This window comes from Mus caroli, chromosome 3 (genome assembly GCF_900094665.2).
Source record: "Mus caroli chromosome 3, CAROLI_EIJ_v1.1, whole genome shotgun sequence".
NCBI classification, from domain to species: Eukaryota; Metazoa; Chordata; class Mammalia; order Rodentia; family Muridae; genus Mus; species Mus caroli.
In genome coordinates, this window is record NC_034572.1 from 131,215,836 (window position 1) to 131,234,007 (window position 18,172).

Consider the following 18,172-nt stretch of genomic DNA (forward strand, 5'->3'; position numbering starts at 1 on the left):
TAAAATCAGTATAGTAATTGTACTTAATTCATGAGGTCCTTACCAGAATTCAATCATTAATATGTGCGTAAATGTTAAAAATGTTCCTAGTTAGTTGTACTTACCAACTAAGAAACTAATTTCTTTTTCTTCCCCATGACCTTGAGTTATGGCTTAATAACCATTGCTTTATTCCAGATGTTTTCCGTCTCTTCTGGACACGTTTTAGTGGCAGTAGAGAGGGCAGAGGGCTGGTCCTAGGGAGAACGGTGGGTTTGCGATGCCTACAGGGAGAGAAGGTAGACGCTGCAGTTGTCAGGGGTGCCTACTTCTCACTTACGCACGCACATGCCTACTCAGAGGAAGGAACCCTTTTTCGGCGTGGGGATGGCATTCATGTCAAAAGGGAATGGTTGGCGGTGTTATTTTCCTTTCCACAAATGTGGATGTTTAAAATAGGGTGTTATCCAATCGGCATACGTGACACACAGACTATGTATAGAGGTGGACTTGGGCCTGGCAGATGATGAGGGCCAGGTCTCACCAAAACCTAGTCGTGGTTTTCCATGGACTATGCCCGAGGAATCGCCCCAAAGGCTGCTAGCACCAACCCCTCTGTTGCCTTGACAAATCTGCCTGCCCAGATCTTGACTTGTTTGGAATGGATCTATCTCAGAGCGGGTGAACTGGGATTTTGGCCGTATTTTCAGGGGCATGCCAGAGGCTCACATTTCCTCTCTGAACCTCCCTCCAAGCCGCACTGTACTCAGGGAGGGTAAGCATATTCCTTGTTCTTTCCTGCGTTTTGACTCTCTGCCCTGCAGAGCTGGCGTGCAGCCAGGGGAACCCAATCGCTGAGCTGTAGCTAAGGCTATATTTAACAGGACTTATTGTCTTGTAGTGCGTTTACAAGTTTAGGAACAGCTTTGAGCTTGAGTAGTCACGGTAGGGATTTGAAGTATTGTCCATATTGTCTTCCTGTGTTCCTTCAGAATGCCTGTAGATTAAATTTATTTAAGGAGCTTTTAGGTCTCCGGAAATTCCCTGTTTAAGCTTTGAGTAAACACAGCAAGGATTTTAGAAGAGGTTTGCTTTTTGTTGTTGTTGTTGTTTTGTTTTTTGTTTTCCCTATTTGAAACAAATAGGTTATGTTTCACAGAGTATAAGTCTGGCCAAAGGGAAGGATGATGGAATATTCTTGTCCTGTGAAACCTTCTATGACCATACCTCAGCTGATTTTGCTCTCCAAAGAGGGAAAGACAATGCAAATGAGGCAAATATAAGATTACCATATGCACAAGTGGGACTTGAAATATTTCTGGAGTGTCCTTAATGGATTTGAAGTGCCGTGAAAAAAATTTGAATTTTGAACAAGGAGAGAAAATTCATTTAATCAGAGGCTGGGGAAAGATGGCAGCCAGCGAAGGGTAGTTGTGCACTTGCTAGACGCCTCTAAAACAGATTACAATGAACATTTGGCTGATTTGAATCAGAAGCCACATTCCTCCCCCACCCCGCCTCCTATCCGCATCTCTTCTTTTTACCCTCAAGTGTAGTTTCGATATGACTAGGGAATGGACACTAAAAATATTTCTGGAATGACGTGACCCTCTATCTCCCCATCCAGGAGAGCGACAAAGCTGTACAAGGGACAGCACATGCTTTCCGTTCATTTCTGGCAGACCCCCGTCCGACCTACAGATGCTGCTTCGTCGCTGGCTAATGGCATTCAGACCCCCACCCACCGACGCTGTCAGACAAGCAACTGGACTGGACAGCTCAGCAGCAGGACACTGGCCACAATCGCGGCCAGAGCCGCAGCCCCCTGGCCACAGACCACCTCTGCTGCCTCTTTTGGGAGCCCTCCCACCTCCCTCTGGCTTGCCGAGGCCCCACCACAGGGGCTGAAGAACTGGGCGGTGGTGGCAGCTGTGGCAGTGGTACCTACAGCCTTGGGGCCAGCCCAGGCACGTGGGAACCTGTTTCAGGCCACTCTGTGGCCCCTCCGGGACCAGAGGGGGACCCAGGACAGCCTCAGCGCTCACCACTGCCTCATCTTGTCTCTGAAACCTGGACAAGGGCTCAGAATGGAAGGCGGTACTTCTGACATGAACTCACAGACCAGCCTGACGCCTGCGGAGGACCCGGTGAGCCGACCACAAGACAGCCCGGAGCCCAGGCAGCAGCTGCAGCCACTACCTGAGCCATCAGCCTCTACCCAGCCTGAAGCCAAGTATGTGGAGACGTGTGCTTCAGCTGGACTCCGAAGGGAGAGTCCCCAGACCCTGAAACTGCCACCAGAACACTGCCTCAAGAAGCAGGCCTCCAGGAGTCCGAAGACAAAAGCCCAGGATGAGCCCAGCGGCCATGCCCCTGAGGCTCCAGCTCCGGGGGAGAGTCCTGCTTCCTCCCAATGCCTCCCCTCCCAGGCTTGTGAGAACGACTTCTCACCTTCCTCCTCCTCCTCCTCCTCCTCCCCGGTGGACAGTGCAGAAGACAATGGCCTTTCCAAAATGGATGACCCCACCAAGTTACTGGGGGTCCTGGCCACCTCCTCTTCATCCTTAGGCTTTGAGAGTGAGCCCGAAACGAGCTGCCGACAACACAAAGAAGAAGCAGGAGACCGGGCAGGAGCGGGGAAGGACAGAAGAGAAGGGGTCGATGATGGAACAGCGTCCTGCAAGGACATTATTGCTAAGTCCCACAGCAAGAGGGGTCCCCTGAGAAACGAGGACGCACACTACATCACCACCCATGAGATCCAGCTGACTGAGGTAGAGCAGGGTATGGATTTCGACGTGGGGCTGGCTTCTCGCTGGGACTTCGAGGACAACAACGTAATCTATTCATTCGTGGACTACGCTTCATTTGGTGGCAGTGATGAGACCCCAGGAGACATCACCACGGAAGAAGATGATGACAATAGCTGTTACGTCAGCACCACACCAAGCACCAACGCGACTCGGACTCCCAGCCCCATCAGCAGCGACCTGGCTCGCCCGGGGGCAGGCAGCAGCGGCCGTGACACCAGCAGCACGGAAGTGGGCAGTGGCCCCTCTGACAGTGACACTGTCCCTCCACCCACTGGACCTGGCACTGCCACTCCACCTGAGCCTTTGCTGGAGCTCCGGGAGGCAGCCTTAGGGGCATCGGCCACTGCTGCAAGCAGCTGTGGGAGTGCAGCAAGCCAGATCCTCCTGTCAATCAAGCCAACTTCCCGGGCTATAAATGAGCCTAGCAACATGCGTGCAAAGCAAAACATTATTTATGCTGCCAAGCATGAAGGCGACATGAGCCTCCGAGTCTCTTCAGCTGCTGAACACAATTCAAGTTCACTGAAGCAAAATTCGGCTGCAGCCGTGGCTCAGGACCATGCAAAGAAATTCATTGCTGTCCCTGCTCGCCTGCAAACCAGGTGCGGGGCCATCCGGGCAAAGGAGCTGGTGGACTACTCCAGTGGTGCCTCCAGTGCAGTGAGCGAGCTGGACGATGCGGACAAAGAGGTGAGGAACCTAACCTCCAGGGCTTTCCGGAGCCTTGCTTACCCTTATTTTGAGGCTCTGAACATCAGCTCCCGGGAATCCTCTACCACGCTTTCTGAAGTGGGCTTTGGACGATGGTCAACCTTCCTGGACTTAAAATGTGGAGGTGTTGGAGCCAGAGTGGAACAGAGCCTGCTGCGGAGCAGCGCAGCCTCTGTGGCTGCAGGTCTGAGGAAGGGTGGTGGCACCCGAGCCACTGCAGACCAGCTCTACCTCCAGGCCAAGAAGTCGCAGACCAAGGCCTTGGAGTTTGTGGTCAGCAAAGTTGAGGGGGAAATCAAACATGTGGAGACACCCCTGTGCTTCCAGAAGCAGGTCCAAACCGGCTCTCGGGTGGTCACACTCTTGGAGCCCCTTAATCTCCGCAGCGAGAGCAAAGCCAGCTCAGCCACGGGGCCCTGCAGAATCACCAAAGGTTCTAGCAAGGGTCCAGGCTCTGTGTACACAGATGATGGCTCAGAGACATCTGAGGGTAGCAAGCCTGCCTCCCGCAGTGATGGCCCCCAGAAGAAATCCAAATTCGCTTCCAGCCTGCTCAAAAACGTCATCTCTAAGAAGATGCAGAGAGAGCATGAGTTTAAGATGGAGAGAGGAGAAGTCACCGACACATCTCACCGTAACCCCCCCAGCACGAAGGAGACAGAGGGACCTCCTGGGGCCGAGAAGCCGTGGGAGCGGGGTCTGCAGAGGCAGAGTTCACGACACTCCGAGGCTAGCTCTGAGTACACCGTGGTCAGTGTGTCCGATGCAGGTGGAGAAGGGTCTGTCGTAGGTTCTAAATCCCCCATTTTCAAAGCCAGTACTCCTCGAGAGAGCCACACGGGTTCTGGCCGAAATGTCTCCGATGGACACACGGAAGTATGTGAAATTAAAAAAAGTGCTTCAGAGACCGTGAAGGGCATCTTCCTTCGGAGTCAGAACAGCGCCTTCCGTACATGGAAGGAGAAGGAGGCAGAGAAACTGGAGGAGAAAGCTCCCGTTGGGAAGCTGAAGCTCCCCAAAGGTGGGGACTGGAGAGCTGATCTTGGGGAGATCTCTGCCAGCAAGTCTACCATCATGTCTCGCCTCTTTGTTCCCAACATCCAGCAGACGCCCAAGGACAAACAGCCAGAGAAGCAGGCCACCAAGTACCCTGCCGCTGCTGCACAGGCTACCTCCGTGGCTGTGATCAGACCCAAGGCTCCGGAAATCAAGATCCGGCTAGGAAGTGTACAGCAGCCGAGCTCAGACTTCAACATTGCCAAGTTGCTCACGCCCAAGCTGGCCAGCGGCAGCAGCTCAAAGCTCTTCAAGACCATTGAGGATAACAGCAGGACCCAGCAAAAACTCTTCCGTGGTGGCGACAGTCTGGAAAAAGTACCCCAGTTCCAGGTGAGGGATGTTCGAGACAAGTCCAAGGCCTCGGGACCTCTCCACCAGGTGAGGGATGTGAGGAAGCTAATCAAAGGGTCAGGTGATAGCAGTGACAAGGGCAGTGTCACCCCAGAGCAGGGCTTGACAGGGCCTAAGCCTAGGCAGCTGACTCCTGCCTCGGGAGGATCTAGGTCCTTGTCCCCTATGGTGATTATGTGCCAGGCGGTTGCGAATCCGAGAGAAGAAGGTGTGGATCGAGAGCCCAGGGAAGGTGTGAGCCAAGTGAGCAATGGCGGTAGACTCTTGAACTCCTCCCCAGAAGGGACTGTCTTGGTTCACAGGGCATCTGGCAGGCTGCCTGTGGCCACCATTGCTCCCAATAAATCTGAGCAGGGCTCTTACCTTCCTGTGCTCAAGATTGTCTCCAAAGCTTCTGCTCAGAGGACCCCGGAGAAGCCCAAAGAGGAAGAGGTCAAGGAGGAGGGCAAAGCCCCAAAGCCAGCCCGGAATGCCCTGGAGAAGCTGACGGCTGCCGTGAGATCCATGGAAGAGCTTTACAGCTTCAACAGGAATGAATGGAAGCGCAAAAGTGACCCCTTGCCCATGATGGCTGACAGCCATGTCCTGTCACTCATAGCCAGTGAGGAGAAGGAAGGGGTAGCTGGACCCGAAGGAGGAGACCCTGACAAGCTGGCCAAGCAGCTGGGACAGGTGGAGGAAAGGGACACTGGACACAAAGGTGGTGTGGTCCTGCGAGCGGCCCCCATAGAACGTCTGCAGAGGAGAAACTCAAACCCCAGCACTGAGAGCGTGTCTGCCCGGGCGGCTGCCTTTGAGAACATGGCCAGAGAAAGGCCCCGGTCACTCTATATTCCTCCAGTCCACAAAGACGTGGAAAGAACGCAACCTTTGCAGCCCCTCCCCCCGCTTCCCAGCAATCGAAACGTGTTCACGGTGAGTTCTAGCAGCACTCAAAAAACTGGAGGTGTTGCTGGCAAGTTCCCACAAGGGCCTTCTCCCGAGGGCCTTTCAACAGCCAAGGGCATCAAAGCGCAGGGACTCAGATCCCTCAAGATCTCCCCAGCCACCCGAGCCCCTCCCGAGGATGCCACCAACAGGAAAACTGCTGTCACTTTGGAGAAGAGCAACAGTGACTGTGAGAATTACCTGACTATCCCCCTTAAAGGAAGTGCTGCTTCAGCAGAGTTGCTTGGCAGACCTGGGGCTTCCAGAGATGGGCCCCCCAGCTCCTCAGCTGCCACTCTCTGTAGTTTACCTCCACTGAGTGCCCGCAGTCAGGTCCCCAGTAACCCCAAAGGATCTCAGGTCAGTGGAACCAGCAGACCAGCTTGGCGTACCAAACCTGACAACCACCGAGAAACAGTCGTTGCTGCCCCGACAGGGCCACAGAGCCCTGAGCACACTCCCACTGCTGTCTACCACCAGCAGGCATTGCCTTTCACCCTTCAGGGTGCCCAGCCTCAGGTCCTCTGCTTTTCCCCGCCCGGTATGCCAGCCCCAGCCCCTGCAGGCCCAGCTGCTGTCCCCACAGACCCCTTCCAGCAGACACAGCCTCAGCAGACACAGCGCAAAATGCTCCTGGATGTGGCTACTGGCCAGTATTATCTGGTGGACACTCCAGTTCAACCCATGACCCGGAGATTGTTTGACCCCGAGACAGGGCAATACGTGGATGTGCCCATGACTTCTCAACAGCAGCCTGTGGCACCCATGTCCCTCCCTGTACCTCCTCTAGCCCTGAGTCCTGGGGCCTACGGGCCCACCTACATGATCTATCCTGGATTTCTGCCCACAGTGCTGCCCCCCAACGCCCTGCAGCCCACACCCATGGCTCACACTCCAGGAGGCAGTGAGCTCTCTGTGGCCGCAGAGACCCCCAGCAAAGAGACAGCTGCAGCCTTCACCGAAGCCCCGTACTTCATGGCCTCTAGTCAGTCCCCTGCCTCCTCTTCCTCCTCAGCCCCGGCAGCCACACCCCAGCTCGTGGGGGCCAAGGGCTTTGCCCAGTTGCACGGCAAACCTGTCATCAGCATCACCTCACAGCCCTTGGGGCCACGGATCATTGCTCCCCCTTCCTTTGATGGCACCACCATGAGCTTCGTGGTGGAACACAGATGACAAGCGTCTCAAAAAGAGCAGAATGGAACAGCTCCTGGTGAGTGGGTTTTACTCTGATGATCTGATGTTCCGGTGGCTTTGTGTTGGGAGTGGGAGAGTTAGAGAGGCTGTCTGTAGACATGGGTGTTCTAGAAAACTAAACTCTGCCCGATTTGTGAAGTAACTAATGTGTTCTCCTCATTCCCTCACTCAGTCTGGATGGCCTTTCCCCTTTGACCATGGCAAATTGCCTGCTGTGTTCCTCTCACCAGAGAACAAAGGGGGAAGGCATCTTCCAGGAGTCCCTTGGCCTTTGTTTTAGTAAAGGCTGGAAGGAGAAAGAAATGAAACCCTGGTCTAAGTTTCCTGGAGTGAGCCTCTCTCTTTGTTCCTGGCCTCCAGGTGGAACAGGCATACCATGTTAGCTCACCAGAAACACATTTAACACATTTGGCTCCCCCGGAAGCATGGAGAATGTCAAATCAATGTTTACCGAAGCCATCAAAAGTACTCTTCTTTCTTTCCATCTGCCCCATGGAATTTCTTATTCTAAAAAGAAAAGAAAACAAAACAAAAAAACCCAAAAAACAAAAAACAAAAAACAGAACCAAAAAAACAACAAAAACTACCCTTTGGGGTGGGGGGTGGGGCTTAGAACTCAATATTCTGATTTATTAATGTAGTTCATTTATTTATTTATTTACTTAATTTACTCTCTTGTCATTGATTATTTCCAGACTGCAGTTTCTCCTCCCTTCCCCTCCTGCCAATCTCTCCCTCCCCCTTCTCTCTCCCCTAGATCCACCCCCTTCTCCCCTCAGAAAAGAGCAGGCCTCCCAGGAACATCAACCAAAAACAAGCACAGCAGCAAGCAATATAAGACCAGGCACAGACAATCACATCGAGCCTGGACAGAAGGCAGCCCAATAGGAGAAGGGTCCTACAAACAGGCAAAAGAGTCAGAGACCACAGTTCGTAAAAGTTCTTGTTCTTGACTTTTCACATGATCAGAATACTTTCCTTAAGGTTTTTAGTGTATCTTATATGTTCTTATGTGTGGTTAGATATAACACACACACACACACAGTTTGACCTTCAGAAGGGGGTGAGATTCTGGAGCCCAAGTTACTCCTTGGGTCAAGTTGCATTTTATGCCGTATTACCCTGGCTGAACCCACCATGCTCCAAGGCTAATCCCCATAAGTACCTACTCTCCCTTTGAAAAAGAACAACTTCCATACTTGCAAAGGAAATCAGAGAAAATCTATTTCTGACACCGAATCTGACCTGCGCGCGCAGGCAGGGATTTCTGCTGGAAATACAGCCTGTGGAACTTGATAGGAGGCATGAATGTGAGTGAGTGGTTGGAACCAGGACACCTCAGGTCAAACACAGAAGACGGAGTGAAGATGCCTTCCGGCAGGAGCACATGGGTGTCAGAGCTGTGTGCAGACTTGCCTCTCGGCCTGGGAGAGTAAGAAGGGTTGAGATTATGTGCCTACAGGCTCTTCACTCCTTGGTAAAACTACACTGCATGGAAAAGAAAATGGGAACTGAGCTAAGAGAATACTGTAATCTTGGGGGTGACAGACTCTCTAACATTCCTGTTATCTCTAGTGGAAACATATTCCTGCCTTTCGTGTGTGTGTGTGTGTGTGTGTGTGTGTGTGTGTGTGTGAGAGAGAGAGAGAGAGAGAGAGAGAGAGAGAGAGAGAGAGAGAGAGAGATGCTGATTCCTGCATTATCAGATAATCAGATAAGGAAATGTATGCATTATCAAATAAGGTAAACAGACCTCTATTACCAGCTTGAGGACATTACTATCTAATCGTCCAATGTTTATTGGCATGTCAGTGGCTAGGAAGGGTCTTGCATGCTGCAAAGTGTCTTCCAAGATAAGAAAACACTGCACAGGATCACGTTTATTGGGACTTTTGCTTAGGATTCCAGTAAAAGCACAGACGTCATTCTGGTTGCAACCCAGAGAAAGATTGTTCAGATGGTACCACTCCAAGAGTCTTCAGCGGGCAGTGCACTGTGTGGTGACCACTAGTGAAGAGGGAGGGAAGAAAGGCAGGGAAACTCTAGTGTACCTGCAGAGGAGACCCAGCACGGACAGTTAGCTTTTGGATCCCTTGGTTAGATGGATGTTTACCTAGGGCTGTTGGGATCAGCTAATCCCTAGGGGTTTGTGAAGCTGTGGATGTGGAGGAAGCCTAGCAGGGCGCACAGCAGTCTTATGGCGTCCTTATATGACAACTAAAGAGGAAAGAGAAAGCTGGATTCAGGGAGAGCCGTTTTCAACACCCTGCTTTCATGGGTATGTTCTTTGTAGCCATAGAGAACTTCTGAGACCATCGAACCCAGATCCTTTTGTATCAAAATTGCAGGAGGAAAGCAAGAGTTGTTTAAAGAAGTGAGGCGACCCTTGCTTGGTCACCGTTCCTCTGTGTACGGCTCGGTTTTCTACCTGGACATTTATCTCAGTGTCTTTTTGGTCTCTGTCCTTTGTCTTTTTCCCCTCTCTCTGGGGACACTTCGGTGTTGTCTGCCCCAGTGTTCCCCTTACTATCTGAGGAGTTATTCTGGGTTCTCCATTAATTATTTAGCAGCACTAGCTGTCCCAATGTGACTTCTCATTTCCTATCCGCTCCAACTCAAGTGACTTCAATGACCCATTGCACACATCTAGACATCTCCAGGTCATTAGATTTTTTTTTTGGAGGGTTTTGTTTTGTTTTGTTTTTATTTCAGAATGAATTGCAGGACTGGGTAACCTTGGCAGCTCTTTCAGCACAGCATCCTTCAAAACACTGAGCATCCCTGATAGGTCAGGGATGTGGCTGCCTCTCCTCTTCCTGGTGGACAGAGGCTGGGCTGCTATGACTACCTGCTTCATTTTTCTGTTCATCCCATAATTACATCCCACAATCAATAGATCATTTCTTCCCCCCACCTCCAACATGGCTGTGGCTCCCTCTCCTAGTTAGTATAATAGCTCACTCTCATACCCTTCTCTGCAGTTCTGTCATGCACACACACATTAGCCAAGGCTGGCCTTGACCTTACCTGAGACTAGCCTCAATGCTTGAATCTCTGATGCTTCTGCCTCTGCTGCCCAAGTACTGTGATTACAGGTGTGCTCTGTCTACCTTCATATTTTCTTCCTTACCATAGCTTAGCCTCATGCCACTGGGTTATTGAAACAAGTCAATACTTTCCTTAATCCCTGTTAGGCAAATGAAGATCGAAGTTGCTACAATCGCCAGTAAATGAAGTCCAGGCTGCTTGAACCTTGTGCTTGCATCATTACAGAAGGTCCTTGGTCACCCATTTCCCTTACTTTCCCTTTTTCCTATGAATTATCCCCTTCCCTTATCAGCCCTTTTGTGCCAGGCGTACTTTCTCTGAACTTTTTCAGCATTTTTATTTTGCCTCTTGGCCACTCAGCCTACTAAAGAATTGTGTGACATTTGTGTCCTCATGGAGGATAGCAGAACATACTAGGTTAGCTGCTCTTATGCAAATTTTTCTAATCAGGTGGGAAATAAACATTCTACCCTAGAGAAAATTGAATCGTCCAGCTATTTCATTATCATAAGAGAAAGAGAGACAGAGAAAGAATGTGTTTTGTGTGTGGGGGGGGTGTGTATGTGTAGGGGGGTATGTGTGTGTGTCTGTGTCTGTGGTGTGTGTATGATGTGTGTGTGTGGTTTATGTGTGGTATGGTGTGTGCGAGGGTGTGTGTGTGTGGTATGTGTGTGTGTGGTGTGTATATGGTGTATATGTCTGTGTGGTATATTGTGCTGCATGTGGGGGTGGCGTGGTATGTGTGTTATATGTGTGTGTAGGGGGTATGTGTGGTATGTGGTGTGTGTGTGTAGTATATGTGTGCTGTGTATGTGGTATGTGTGGTGTGTGTGTGTGTGATATGTGTGTATGTGTGATGTGTGTGTGTTTGGTGTGTGTGTGTGTGTGTGTGTGGTGTGTGCTGAGTTTGAGAAAACGACTAAGAAAAGCAGGGAGAAGGAAATAAGTTGAAGTCTGAACATATCCGACACACTAAGCTTCTCTGGGTTTTTCTCATGATTAAAATGTTTATTTTGATTAACATGATTAAATGTTCGGCCAGAACATTCTCTGCTATAAAGAGAAACCTGAGCCATATCAGGGACTCTAGACTCAAGGCTATGCCTTCAGTGATGAGAGGGCTCAAGGGAGAAAGGACATGGGATGAACATATGAGGGGACCTCGTCTTCCCAGGCATGCTGATAGGTGAGAGCTGTGTGCCTCTGACCGGAACATCAGCACATAGGACACAGGGACAGCTGGGACTGAGTGTAGTACTGTTACTGGTGTAGGCCAATGTTGTATACACTTTTATCTGTAAAATGAAAATAATTTTAAGAAACGTTGTAAAGGTGGAATTGTCAATTATCTCAACAAACATGGAATATAGAAAGTGTCAATATTTCTTGGAAACTAGAACCCATAAATCTCCCAAAATTTCGACAGGGCCTGGACAAACCAGGAAATCACCCCTATTGTTTCAGACATCCAGGGTGGCATTAGGGGCCTGTGCACAAAATAGCTGAAGTTCCCAGTCAGGAGACAGTGATGATAGCTCAACAGTCCCCCTCAGAGCTGGCCAGTCTCCGGGCAAGTCCCCTCAGAGCTGGCCGGCCTCCGGGCAAGCCATTGGCTGGGTGCCAGTGTATTCTAGTATCCCCCACAGCCTTCCAGCCTGCTCTACAACTCCGGGCACAGCTTGCCAGCTGCGAGTGGTGATTTTCCTCTCTGTCTGGGCACAGGCCTGGGAGGAGCAAGGAGAAGTCTGCCCTGAATCCCTGATGAATGTGGTCAGTGTCCCAGGTCTAAACTCCTGCCTGGGAAGGCAGCCAGGGAGACCCCTCGGTAACACAGAATGGCTCACCCTTCGTCTTGACTCTCAGGAGTCACTTGAGAAGCCTCTGGTGGGGTTTGTTGGGTAGTTACTACTATTTTATCCTTCATCAGAATTAAACCAATACTTTCAAACAAAATTTCTCTAAAATTAATAGAAACACAATAAATACCTTATGGATATCCACAGAGCAATATCTAGACTATATTGTTTAACAGATTTAGCTTCATTTCTTAGTTGGTTGTCATCTTGAAGAGGAGTTTCTTACACTTCTCCTCCTGCTCCTCCTCCCCTGATCCTCCCTTTTCCTCCTCCCCTCCTCCTATTGGCCCCCTTTCACTCCGCTCAAAGAGTCCTTATAAACCTTGCCTTAGGACCACAAGCCAGAATTACCATTACATTCTTTTATGTAATTCAAATTATTCTTCTTAGTCGCACGGTCACCCCTCCTTCACCCATGATTGTGTTCAGTTTCCTCTTGCTGTTTGTTCTCTGTCTGTTGAGATAGAAAATCAAGCTTAACAAACTGTGTATCAGTGAGATCCAGGGGAATGCTAAGCAGTAGATGCCATGTGTGCCATACGACTGCTCCGGGGAACTGTGGGCACTATATGCTCCATACAGTTCCTTGAACCTGAATATATTTTCTCAATATAAATATGAAACAAGAAGACATATTTGAACTGTATTCGCATGAGCTGCAAAGATATCATTATTCTATCTTTCATTCTTAATAAACAAGCTGAAACAGGCTTTTTTTTTTTCTAGGTCACAGGACTAAAGTATCCCATGCCTTGCTCCTTTGGTTGCTTATAGTTAGAGAGATGTTATTTGAGTCTTCTTTCTCAAGGTTATATTTCACATGATAGAGATGTCTTTCTTCTCAACAAATAGCACTTGAAGTTTATTTTATTTTTGTCTTCATACTACTGTATCTGAAAATCAACTTCCAGGCACTAAAAAAAGATTCTTTAAGCAAAGTTCTAGCAGATTATATTAAGAAATTTCAAAAGAGAGGAAATGGATAATTTTCATACACTTTTGAATAATGGCAGTGCTGTCTTAATATGGGTCTAATTGAGTTATATGTTATAGGCAGGAAATGTAATTTATATAAAAAAGCACACTGTGAAAAATTCCACATAACTTGCTTAGCAGTCATTTGTGTTCCCAGAATCCCCAGGGCAAGGGTTTGTTAATCTAATTAGATTACTGACAGTAAATTTCAAATGATGCCATTTAATTTAAATACCAGTTCTGTGTGCTAAGTTTTAGGGAGGCAGACAATATGACGTTTTGTCCTGGTGAATGATTTCAGAGAAACTAAACATTTAACTCTACAATCATTTTGAACAGCTGATTAAATCTGAGTCGGTTTTTCAAGACAGGCTCCACTTGGTGGCACTTTCTGGAAGTCAGCAGTGTCTGATAACTGCAGCACATGGCTGCTAAGCACATTTAAAACTTCTAAGTTCCAAACTAAAGAGAAATGAGCCAAATAATCAGATAGCCAACAGGGGATGTAATTTTTGTTGTACTTTTAAAGGGGAATATTCTTCCGGAATGAGTCATCTTTTCTTTGACCATGTTTTCTTTGCATTTTTTTTTCTTTTGCAGGAGCAAGACAGAAATAAGAACTGTTCTTTAATTTGAAAGTTTCATTGTAACACCGATTTCATCTGAGAAAACTTCCAGTTGTGTTATGCACTTTTATTTCTTAGTAACCATGTGTGTAAGTTTGTATGTTTTCCTGAACAACTCTCTTAAGGTAGCTTTTGTTATTTCAGTTTTATTAAGATGACTAAATGGTTGCGTTTCTCCCCCACGAAGTGTTTCTTTTTATACTTTAATACAGGACATAAGCTTTCTTGCCACCGCCTGCCCTCCTGCACTTGTGACCAGGCACACAGTACACAGAGTATTTGAATGGTTTGTTCAAAACAGGTCGTGGCATCTGATTGGTTCGATTGAAAACCAAATCAGCCAATCAAGAACTAAAATCAGAAGTTACCCTGGAGTTTCTTGAGCTATGTTAAGTCTAGCTGATAGGATGACATCTCCTACTTAGGTTTTAAACATAACCGTCTGCTTCCAGTAATAAATAGCCAACTCTGTCATTCTGGCTGTTGTGTTGTCTGGGTTCCTGACCAGGTTTTGCATGATTTCCCGTGCAATCATGACAGATGGCGGTTTTGACATTTGTGCTTTAATTTTTCCCATTTGCACAGTGCCCTGACACTGTTTTTGTCACTAAGCAGACTGTTTTGAGGTATGGGGGAACCTGTGATTACACTGAAAATTAAGTTCTTAGTTTCAGAAAGCATAAACCGCCCATTCTCCTTTAAGAATCCAACCTTTGTTGTAAGTGTGCAACACACATATCCGTAAATGAGTCCCTTCATAGCTGTGCCCTGCATCTCGATGTTTGCAGCTCGAAGAGAAGCCTGTTTGGAGAAGAAGACAGAATTGGCTGTGAACTTTGTTTCAGTGTTTGCAATTTGCTCCAGCCCCAACCACCCCACAGAAGCAGCTTGTAATTACAGTGCCCGCTTCTTGCTTCAAGTTTTAACAGTTGTTAAGATTCCAAAAAACCGGATGCATTACTGACCAGTCGTAACCCAATTCTGACTGAATGGATACATTCAGACTTTCCTAATTGGTGTCGCAATTAAGTGATACACTGAAGAATTTTTTAATTACTTTCTAACCAAATACCCCGTTTAAAAGGCAAGTATTAACTCTCAAGATTTCTGTAAGGAATCTCTGTTCAGTCTCTTGTTTGTTTAAAGATAAAGTATTCTGGAAAATTCTTTAGATGGCCCTTTTTATTTTGACAATCATCAGTATTTCCTTTCCACTTAAAATTGCTTCTTGAAGTTAGGGATTTTATGCCTATCAGAATACTGAATTTTCTAAGGCTTTTAACATTTTAATACTTTGTCATTGTTGGTTTGTTTTTTTTTTTTTTAAATCCAAGCTCAAAACCAAATTCAATACCACTTCCAGGGCCTTTCTTAAGGGGGAGAAACAAGTTCTAAAAATTAAGTTCTTTTAGACAAAGAGCAAGATTTGAAGCAGGAGTAGTGAGTGGTCTTTGACCACAATCCACTTGGTTACCGGGCAATGAGCTGTGAAATAAATCCTTGTCTCTGGGGCATACGATATGAAGCATGGTCTCTGGGTCAGAAGATGCCTTTGGGCCATATTGAAGAAACCAATGTTACACCAGAATTTGAACATTTTTTTTTTCAGTCAAACTCACTGCATATAAGGGTCACTTACTATTGGAACAAGAAGCTAGAATCCATTTCTTTCCAAGATCTCAAACCCGTATATCTAAGAGCAGCAGATATGGAATCTCAAGGATTTGAACGGAATGAAGAGAGTATACAGGGTTTGAGTGGAGAGAGGCTATGCCCAGAAGGCCATGTAAGTTCCAGCAGACTTCTGGGACAGCCCCATGGATTTGTTAGCCAGCTCCCCACAAAGGTAGGAGGAAAATGTATTGTGGGCTACTATCAGTATTTTCCACCAGCAGATCTGAGCCTTCCATTCTCCCACAGTAGGAGAGAAACGTGGGTGGGGGTGGGGGAAGAACTTTTTATTTGTTGCTTCTGTGTGAAAGCCTGAAACCTCACGTGGCCTGCCAGGGATGTGGTAAATGTCCAAGTGGTTAAAGTGTACTTATAAACTGATGCTTATGCCGTTCGTGACAGCTAATGGTCCTTTCCCACATGGGTCACCACCTAAGGTCTACTACCTTCAGTGACAGAGAAAGAGAATTCTCATAGGCACACGCTGAATCCTTTGTTTGGTCATTTCTTGAACTTGTATGGACGTGTGAATGAAGTGGCTTTTCCATCTTCTTTCAACCAAAGTGGAATGAACCAAGAATCTAGACAATCTTCTGTACAAGAAGCCATAACTCCCAGAAGAATCTTTTAACCACTAAGCTACCTGTCATGTTTTCTATAAGAAAACCATCAATGAAGAAGTGTCCTAAATAGAGCCATGAGATGAAATCTAAACAGAATGTGACCTGGCCTTAGCTATTGTCTCTCAAGGTCCTGTGTAAGGCTTAGTTTTCAGGGTGATCATACTATACTCTGGGAAGGAATTTTGACTCTTTTACTGTCTTTTCCCTGTTGGATAATGGGGTCATGTTGAAACAGGCCCCCGTTTGACTTATTTCTTGAAAACTAAACACACTCGTAACCAGTGTGATAATTCAGTTCCCCAGAATGTATTTCTTTGAACACTTATTGAGACTGTCTTCAGGAGTAAATGAAACCCAGGATTAAGTGTTTGGGTAAATATGACTCGCTTCAAAGTAATTAAGCTAACAATGAGTTCTACTCTAACAGCTTCATGACAAATTTCAAAAATTAGCATGCAATTCAAATTCATCTTGTGTCATTAGAAAATGTCCAGTGGCATACATACCTTCTTCTTGATTCAGATTTGACCTTTTCACCTTAACTTCTTAAAGAGATTTGGTACATTCTAAGCCAGATGTTCCTATTACCTGAACGCTACCTTGGACTGCAGGACAGAATTGATTCTTAAGTAGACGGCTATACTTCCACAATGATTGTGTGCAATGTTGACCTGTAAGTAGATGACCACAATCTCATGATAAGCGTGTATATGTGTGTCGAAAACACCTTCAGCGGTACTCTTTGTATTTAAGATTATCACAGTATACATTTTCCTATGTGGTGCTTGAGGAGTCTCATTCTACAGTTTACAAGGTGTAATATTTGCACCCTAAATTCTCAGGGTGTGCTATTTTACCCAGATACTTGAAAGAAAAAGGTGCCCTGTGTTTTATCAGTACTGTTGATGGGAGAAAATTATGTGTAAGTGTGTTTGAGAAAACTGCTCATAAAAACCAAGTCAATAAGCTCTTAGGCTTTTACATAATCTCTAAGGAGATGTATACATAGGTAATATATATTGTCAAGAGACTGCTAATGTATTCTTTAACTTCTGGGTCTGAAGAGGCCTCACCGGTGCATAGAATCAGTAAGAAAGCGTGTAGCATTTGCTCAAAAGTGCCTTGAACTTGAATCTAATCTGAATCTCACTCCATTTGTGACATGTGTGAACGAAGACCCAGAAGCAGGACCCTGAAGCATGGACTCCAGTGTGTGCCCCATGTCTCTAGGGAGACCTGAATGATCATTACAATACTCGTGAGCTAGCCACACCCTCAGTACTTCATGTTGTAAGTGCTCTGTTGGACTTACTCCTGTTTAACTCAAAATGGTGCAGAATAAAATTCACACATCTAGTTTGGTTCTTCTTTTTAAGTTTCTGAATTGCTTTTTTTCAAGCTAGTATTAGTGGCAGCAAGTCCTTTCCAGGGTTCCCTGAGTCACCTACTATGGCTGGATCTGTTTTCTAGCAGGCAGTCTCTTCCCACCCCCACCCTTTCTGAAGATGTGTGTTTATATATTTATATATGAAATTATATTCTTGTATAGTGATGGCTGAAGAGAATGTGAAGATTGTGGAAGTTACGTATGACTAGGAGAGTGTATATTGTATAATGCATACAGAAGGATGTTGGATAATGACGAACTGTAACCCCAGACTACGAGAGATGGCATATGGAAAGAATGTGAAAATTTAAACTGTATCAATGCAGCCATCTTGGTGGAGAAGTTCCTGGCTGAGGTTTGATGTGGTGGTACAATGCGGTGAGCTGGCTACAGGAACTTTGCATCCAGCCAACAGCGCCAAGATTTGCCTTTCAAGTGCTCTTGCCTATGGAGAAAACTACTGAGACGGGATTCCTTGTGACAAGCCTACGTACCTTTAACTGCCAGCATTTGTAAGGTGTGATCTTGTGTAATGGTTTTTTTTTTATTTTGAAAGTTTTGAAAATATGTTTGTTGTTGTTGTTGTTGTTTTTCCAGTAAAAGTAACCACAAAAGAAAACGTACACTGTTGGTCTTTATTTTAACTCGCAAAGCAAGCTTTGGACAGTTTTGTTTTCTCCTAGCTTCTAGTTCGAATTCGGCATTTAAACAAATTTAGTCTGTAAATACTGTACAACCAGGTACGTTTGTTTTCTATTGGTGTAATAACAAACACCGATAGATTCCGTAGCCGAAGACAACGCACATTGATGATCCTCTAGCTCTGGAGTTTAGAAATCTGGTATGGATTTTTCTCGGTACCCAGAAAATATTATCAAGCTAACCCGAGTGTTATCTAAGCATACCTGCCTCCTGAAGTCACATTTGTGGAGTTCCTAACAAGGTTAGGTGC

General features: G+C 46.8%; 1 protein-coding gene across 1 annotated transcript; it reads left to right on the forward strand.

Annotated features, from left to right (window-relative positions):
- The first annotated feature begins 702 nt into the window (after positions 1 to 702).
- C3H4orf54 (chromosome 3 C4orf54 homolog) lies at positions 703 to 17,816 on the forward strand. The gene is made up of 3 exons (XM_029475502.1): positions 703 to 754; positions 1,607 to 7,050; positions 13,514 to 17,816. The coding sequence occupies exon 2, from the start codon at positions 1,638 to 1,640 to the stop codon at positions 7,011 to 7,013; it is 5,376 nt and encodes a 1,791-aa protein (XP_029331362.1). The 5' UTR covers positions 703 to 754; positions 1,607 to 1,637; the 3' UTR covers positions 7,014 to 7,050; positions 13,514 to 17,816.
- The last annotated feature ends 356 nt before the right edge of the window (positions 17,817 to 18,172 follow it).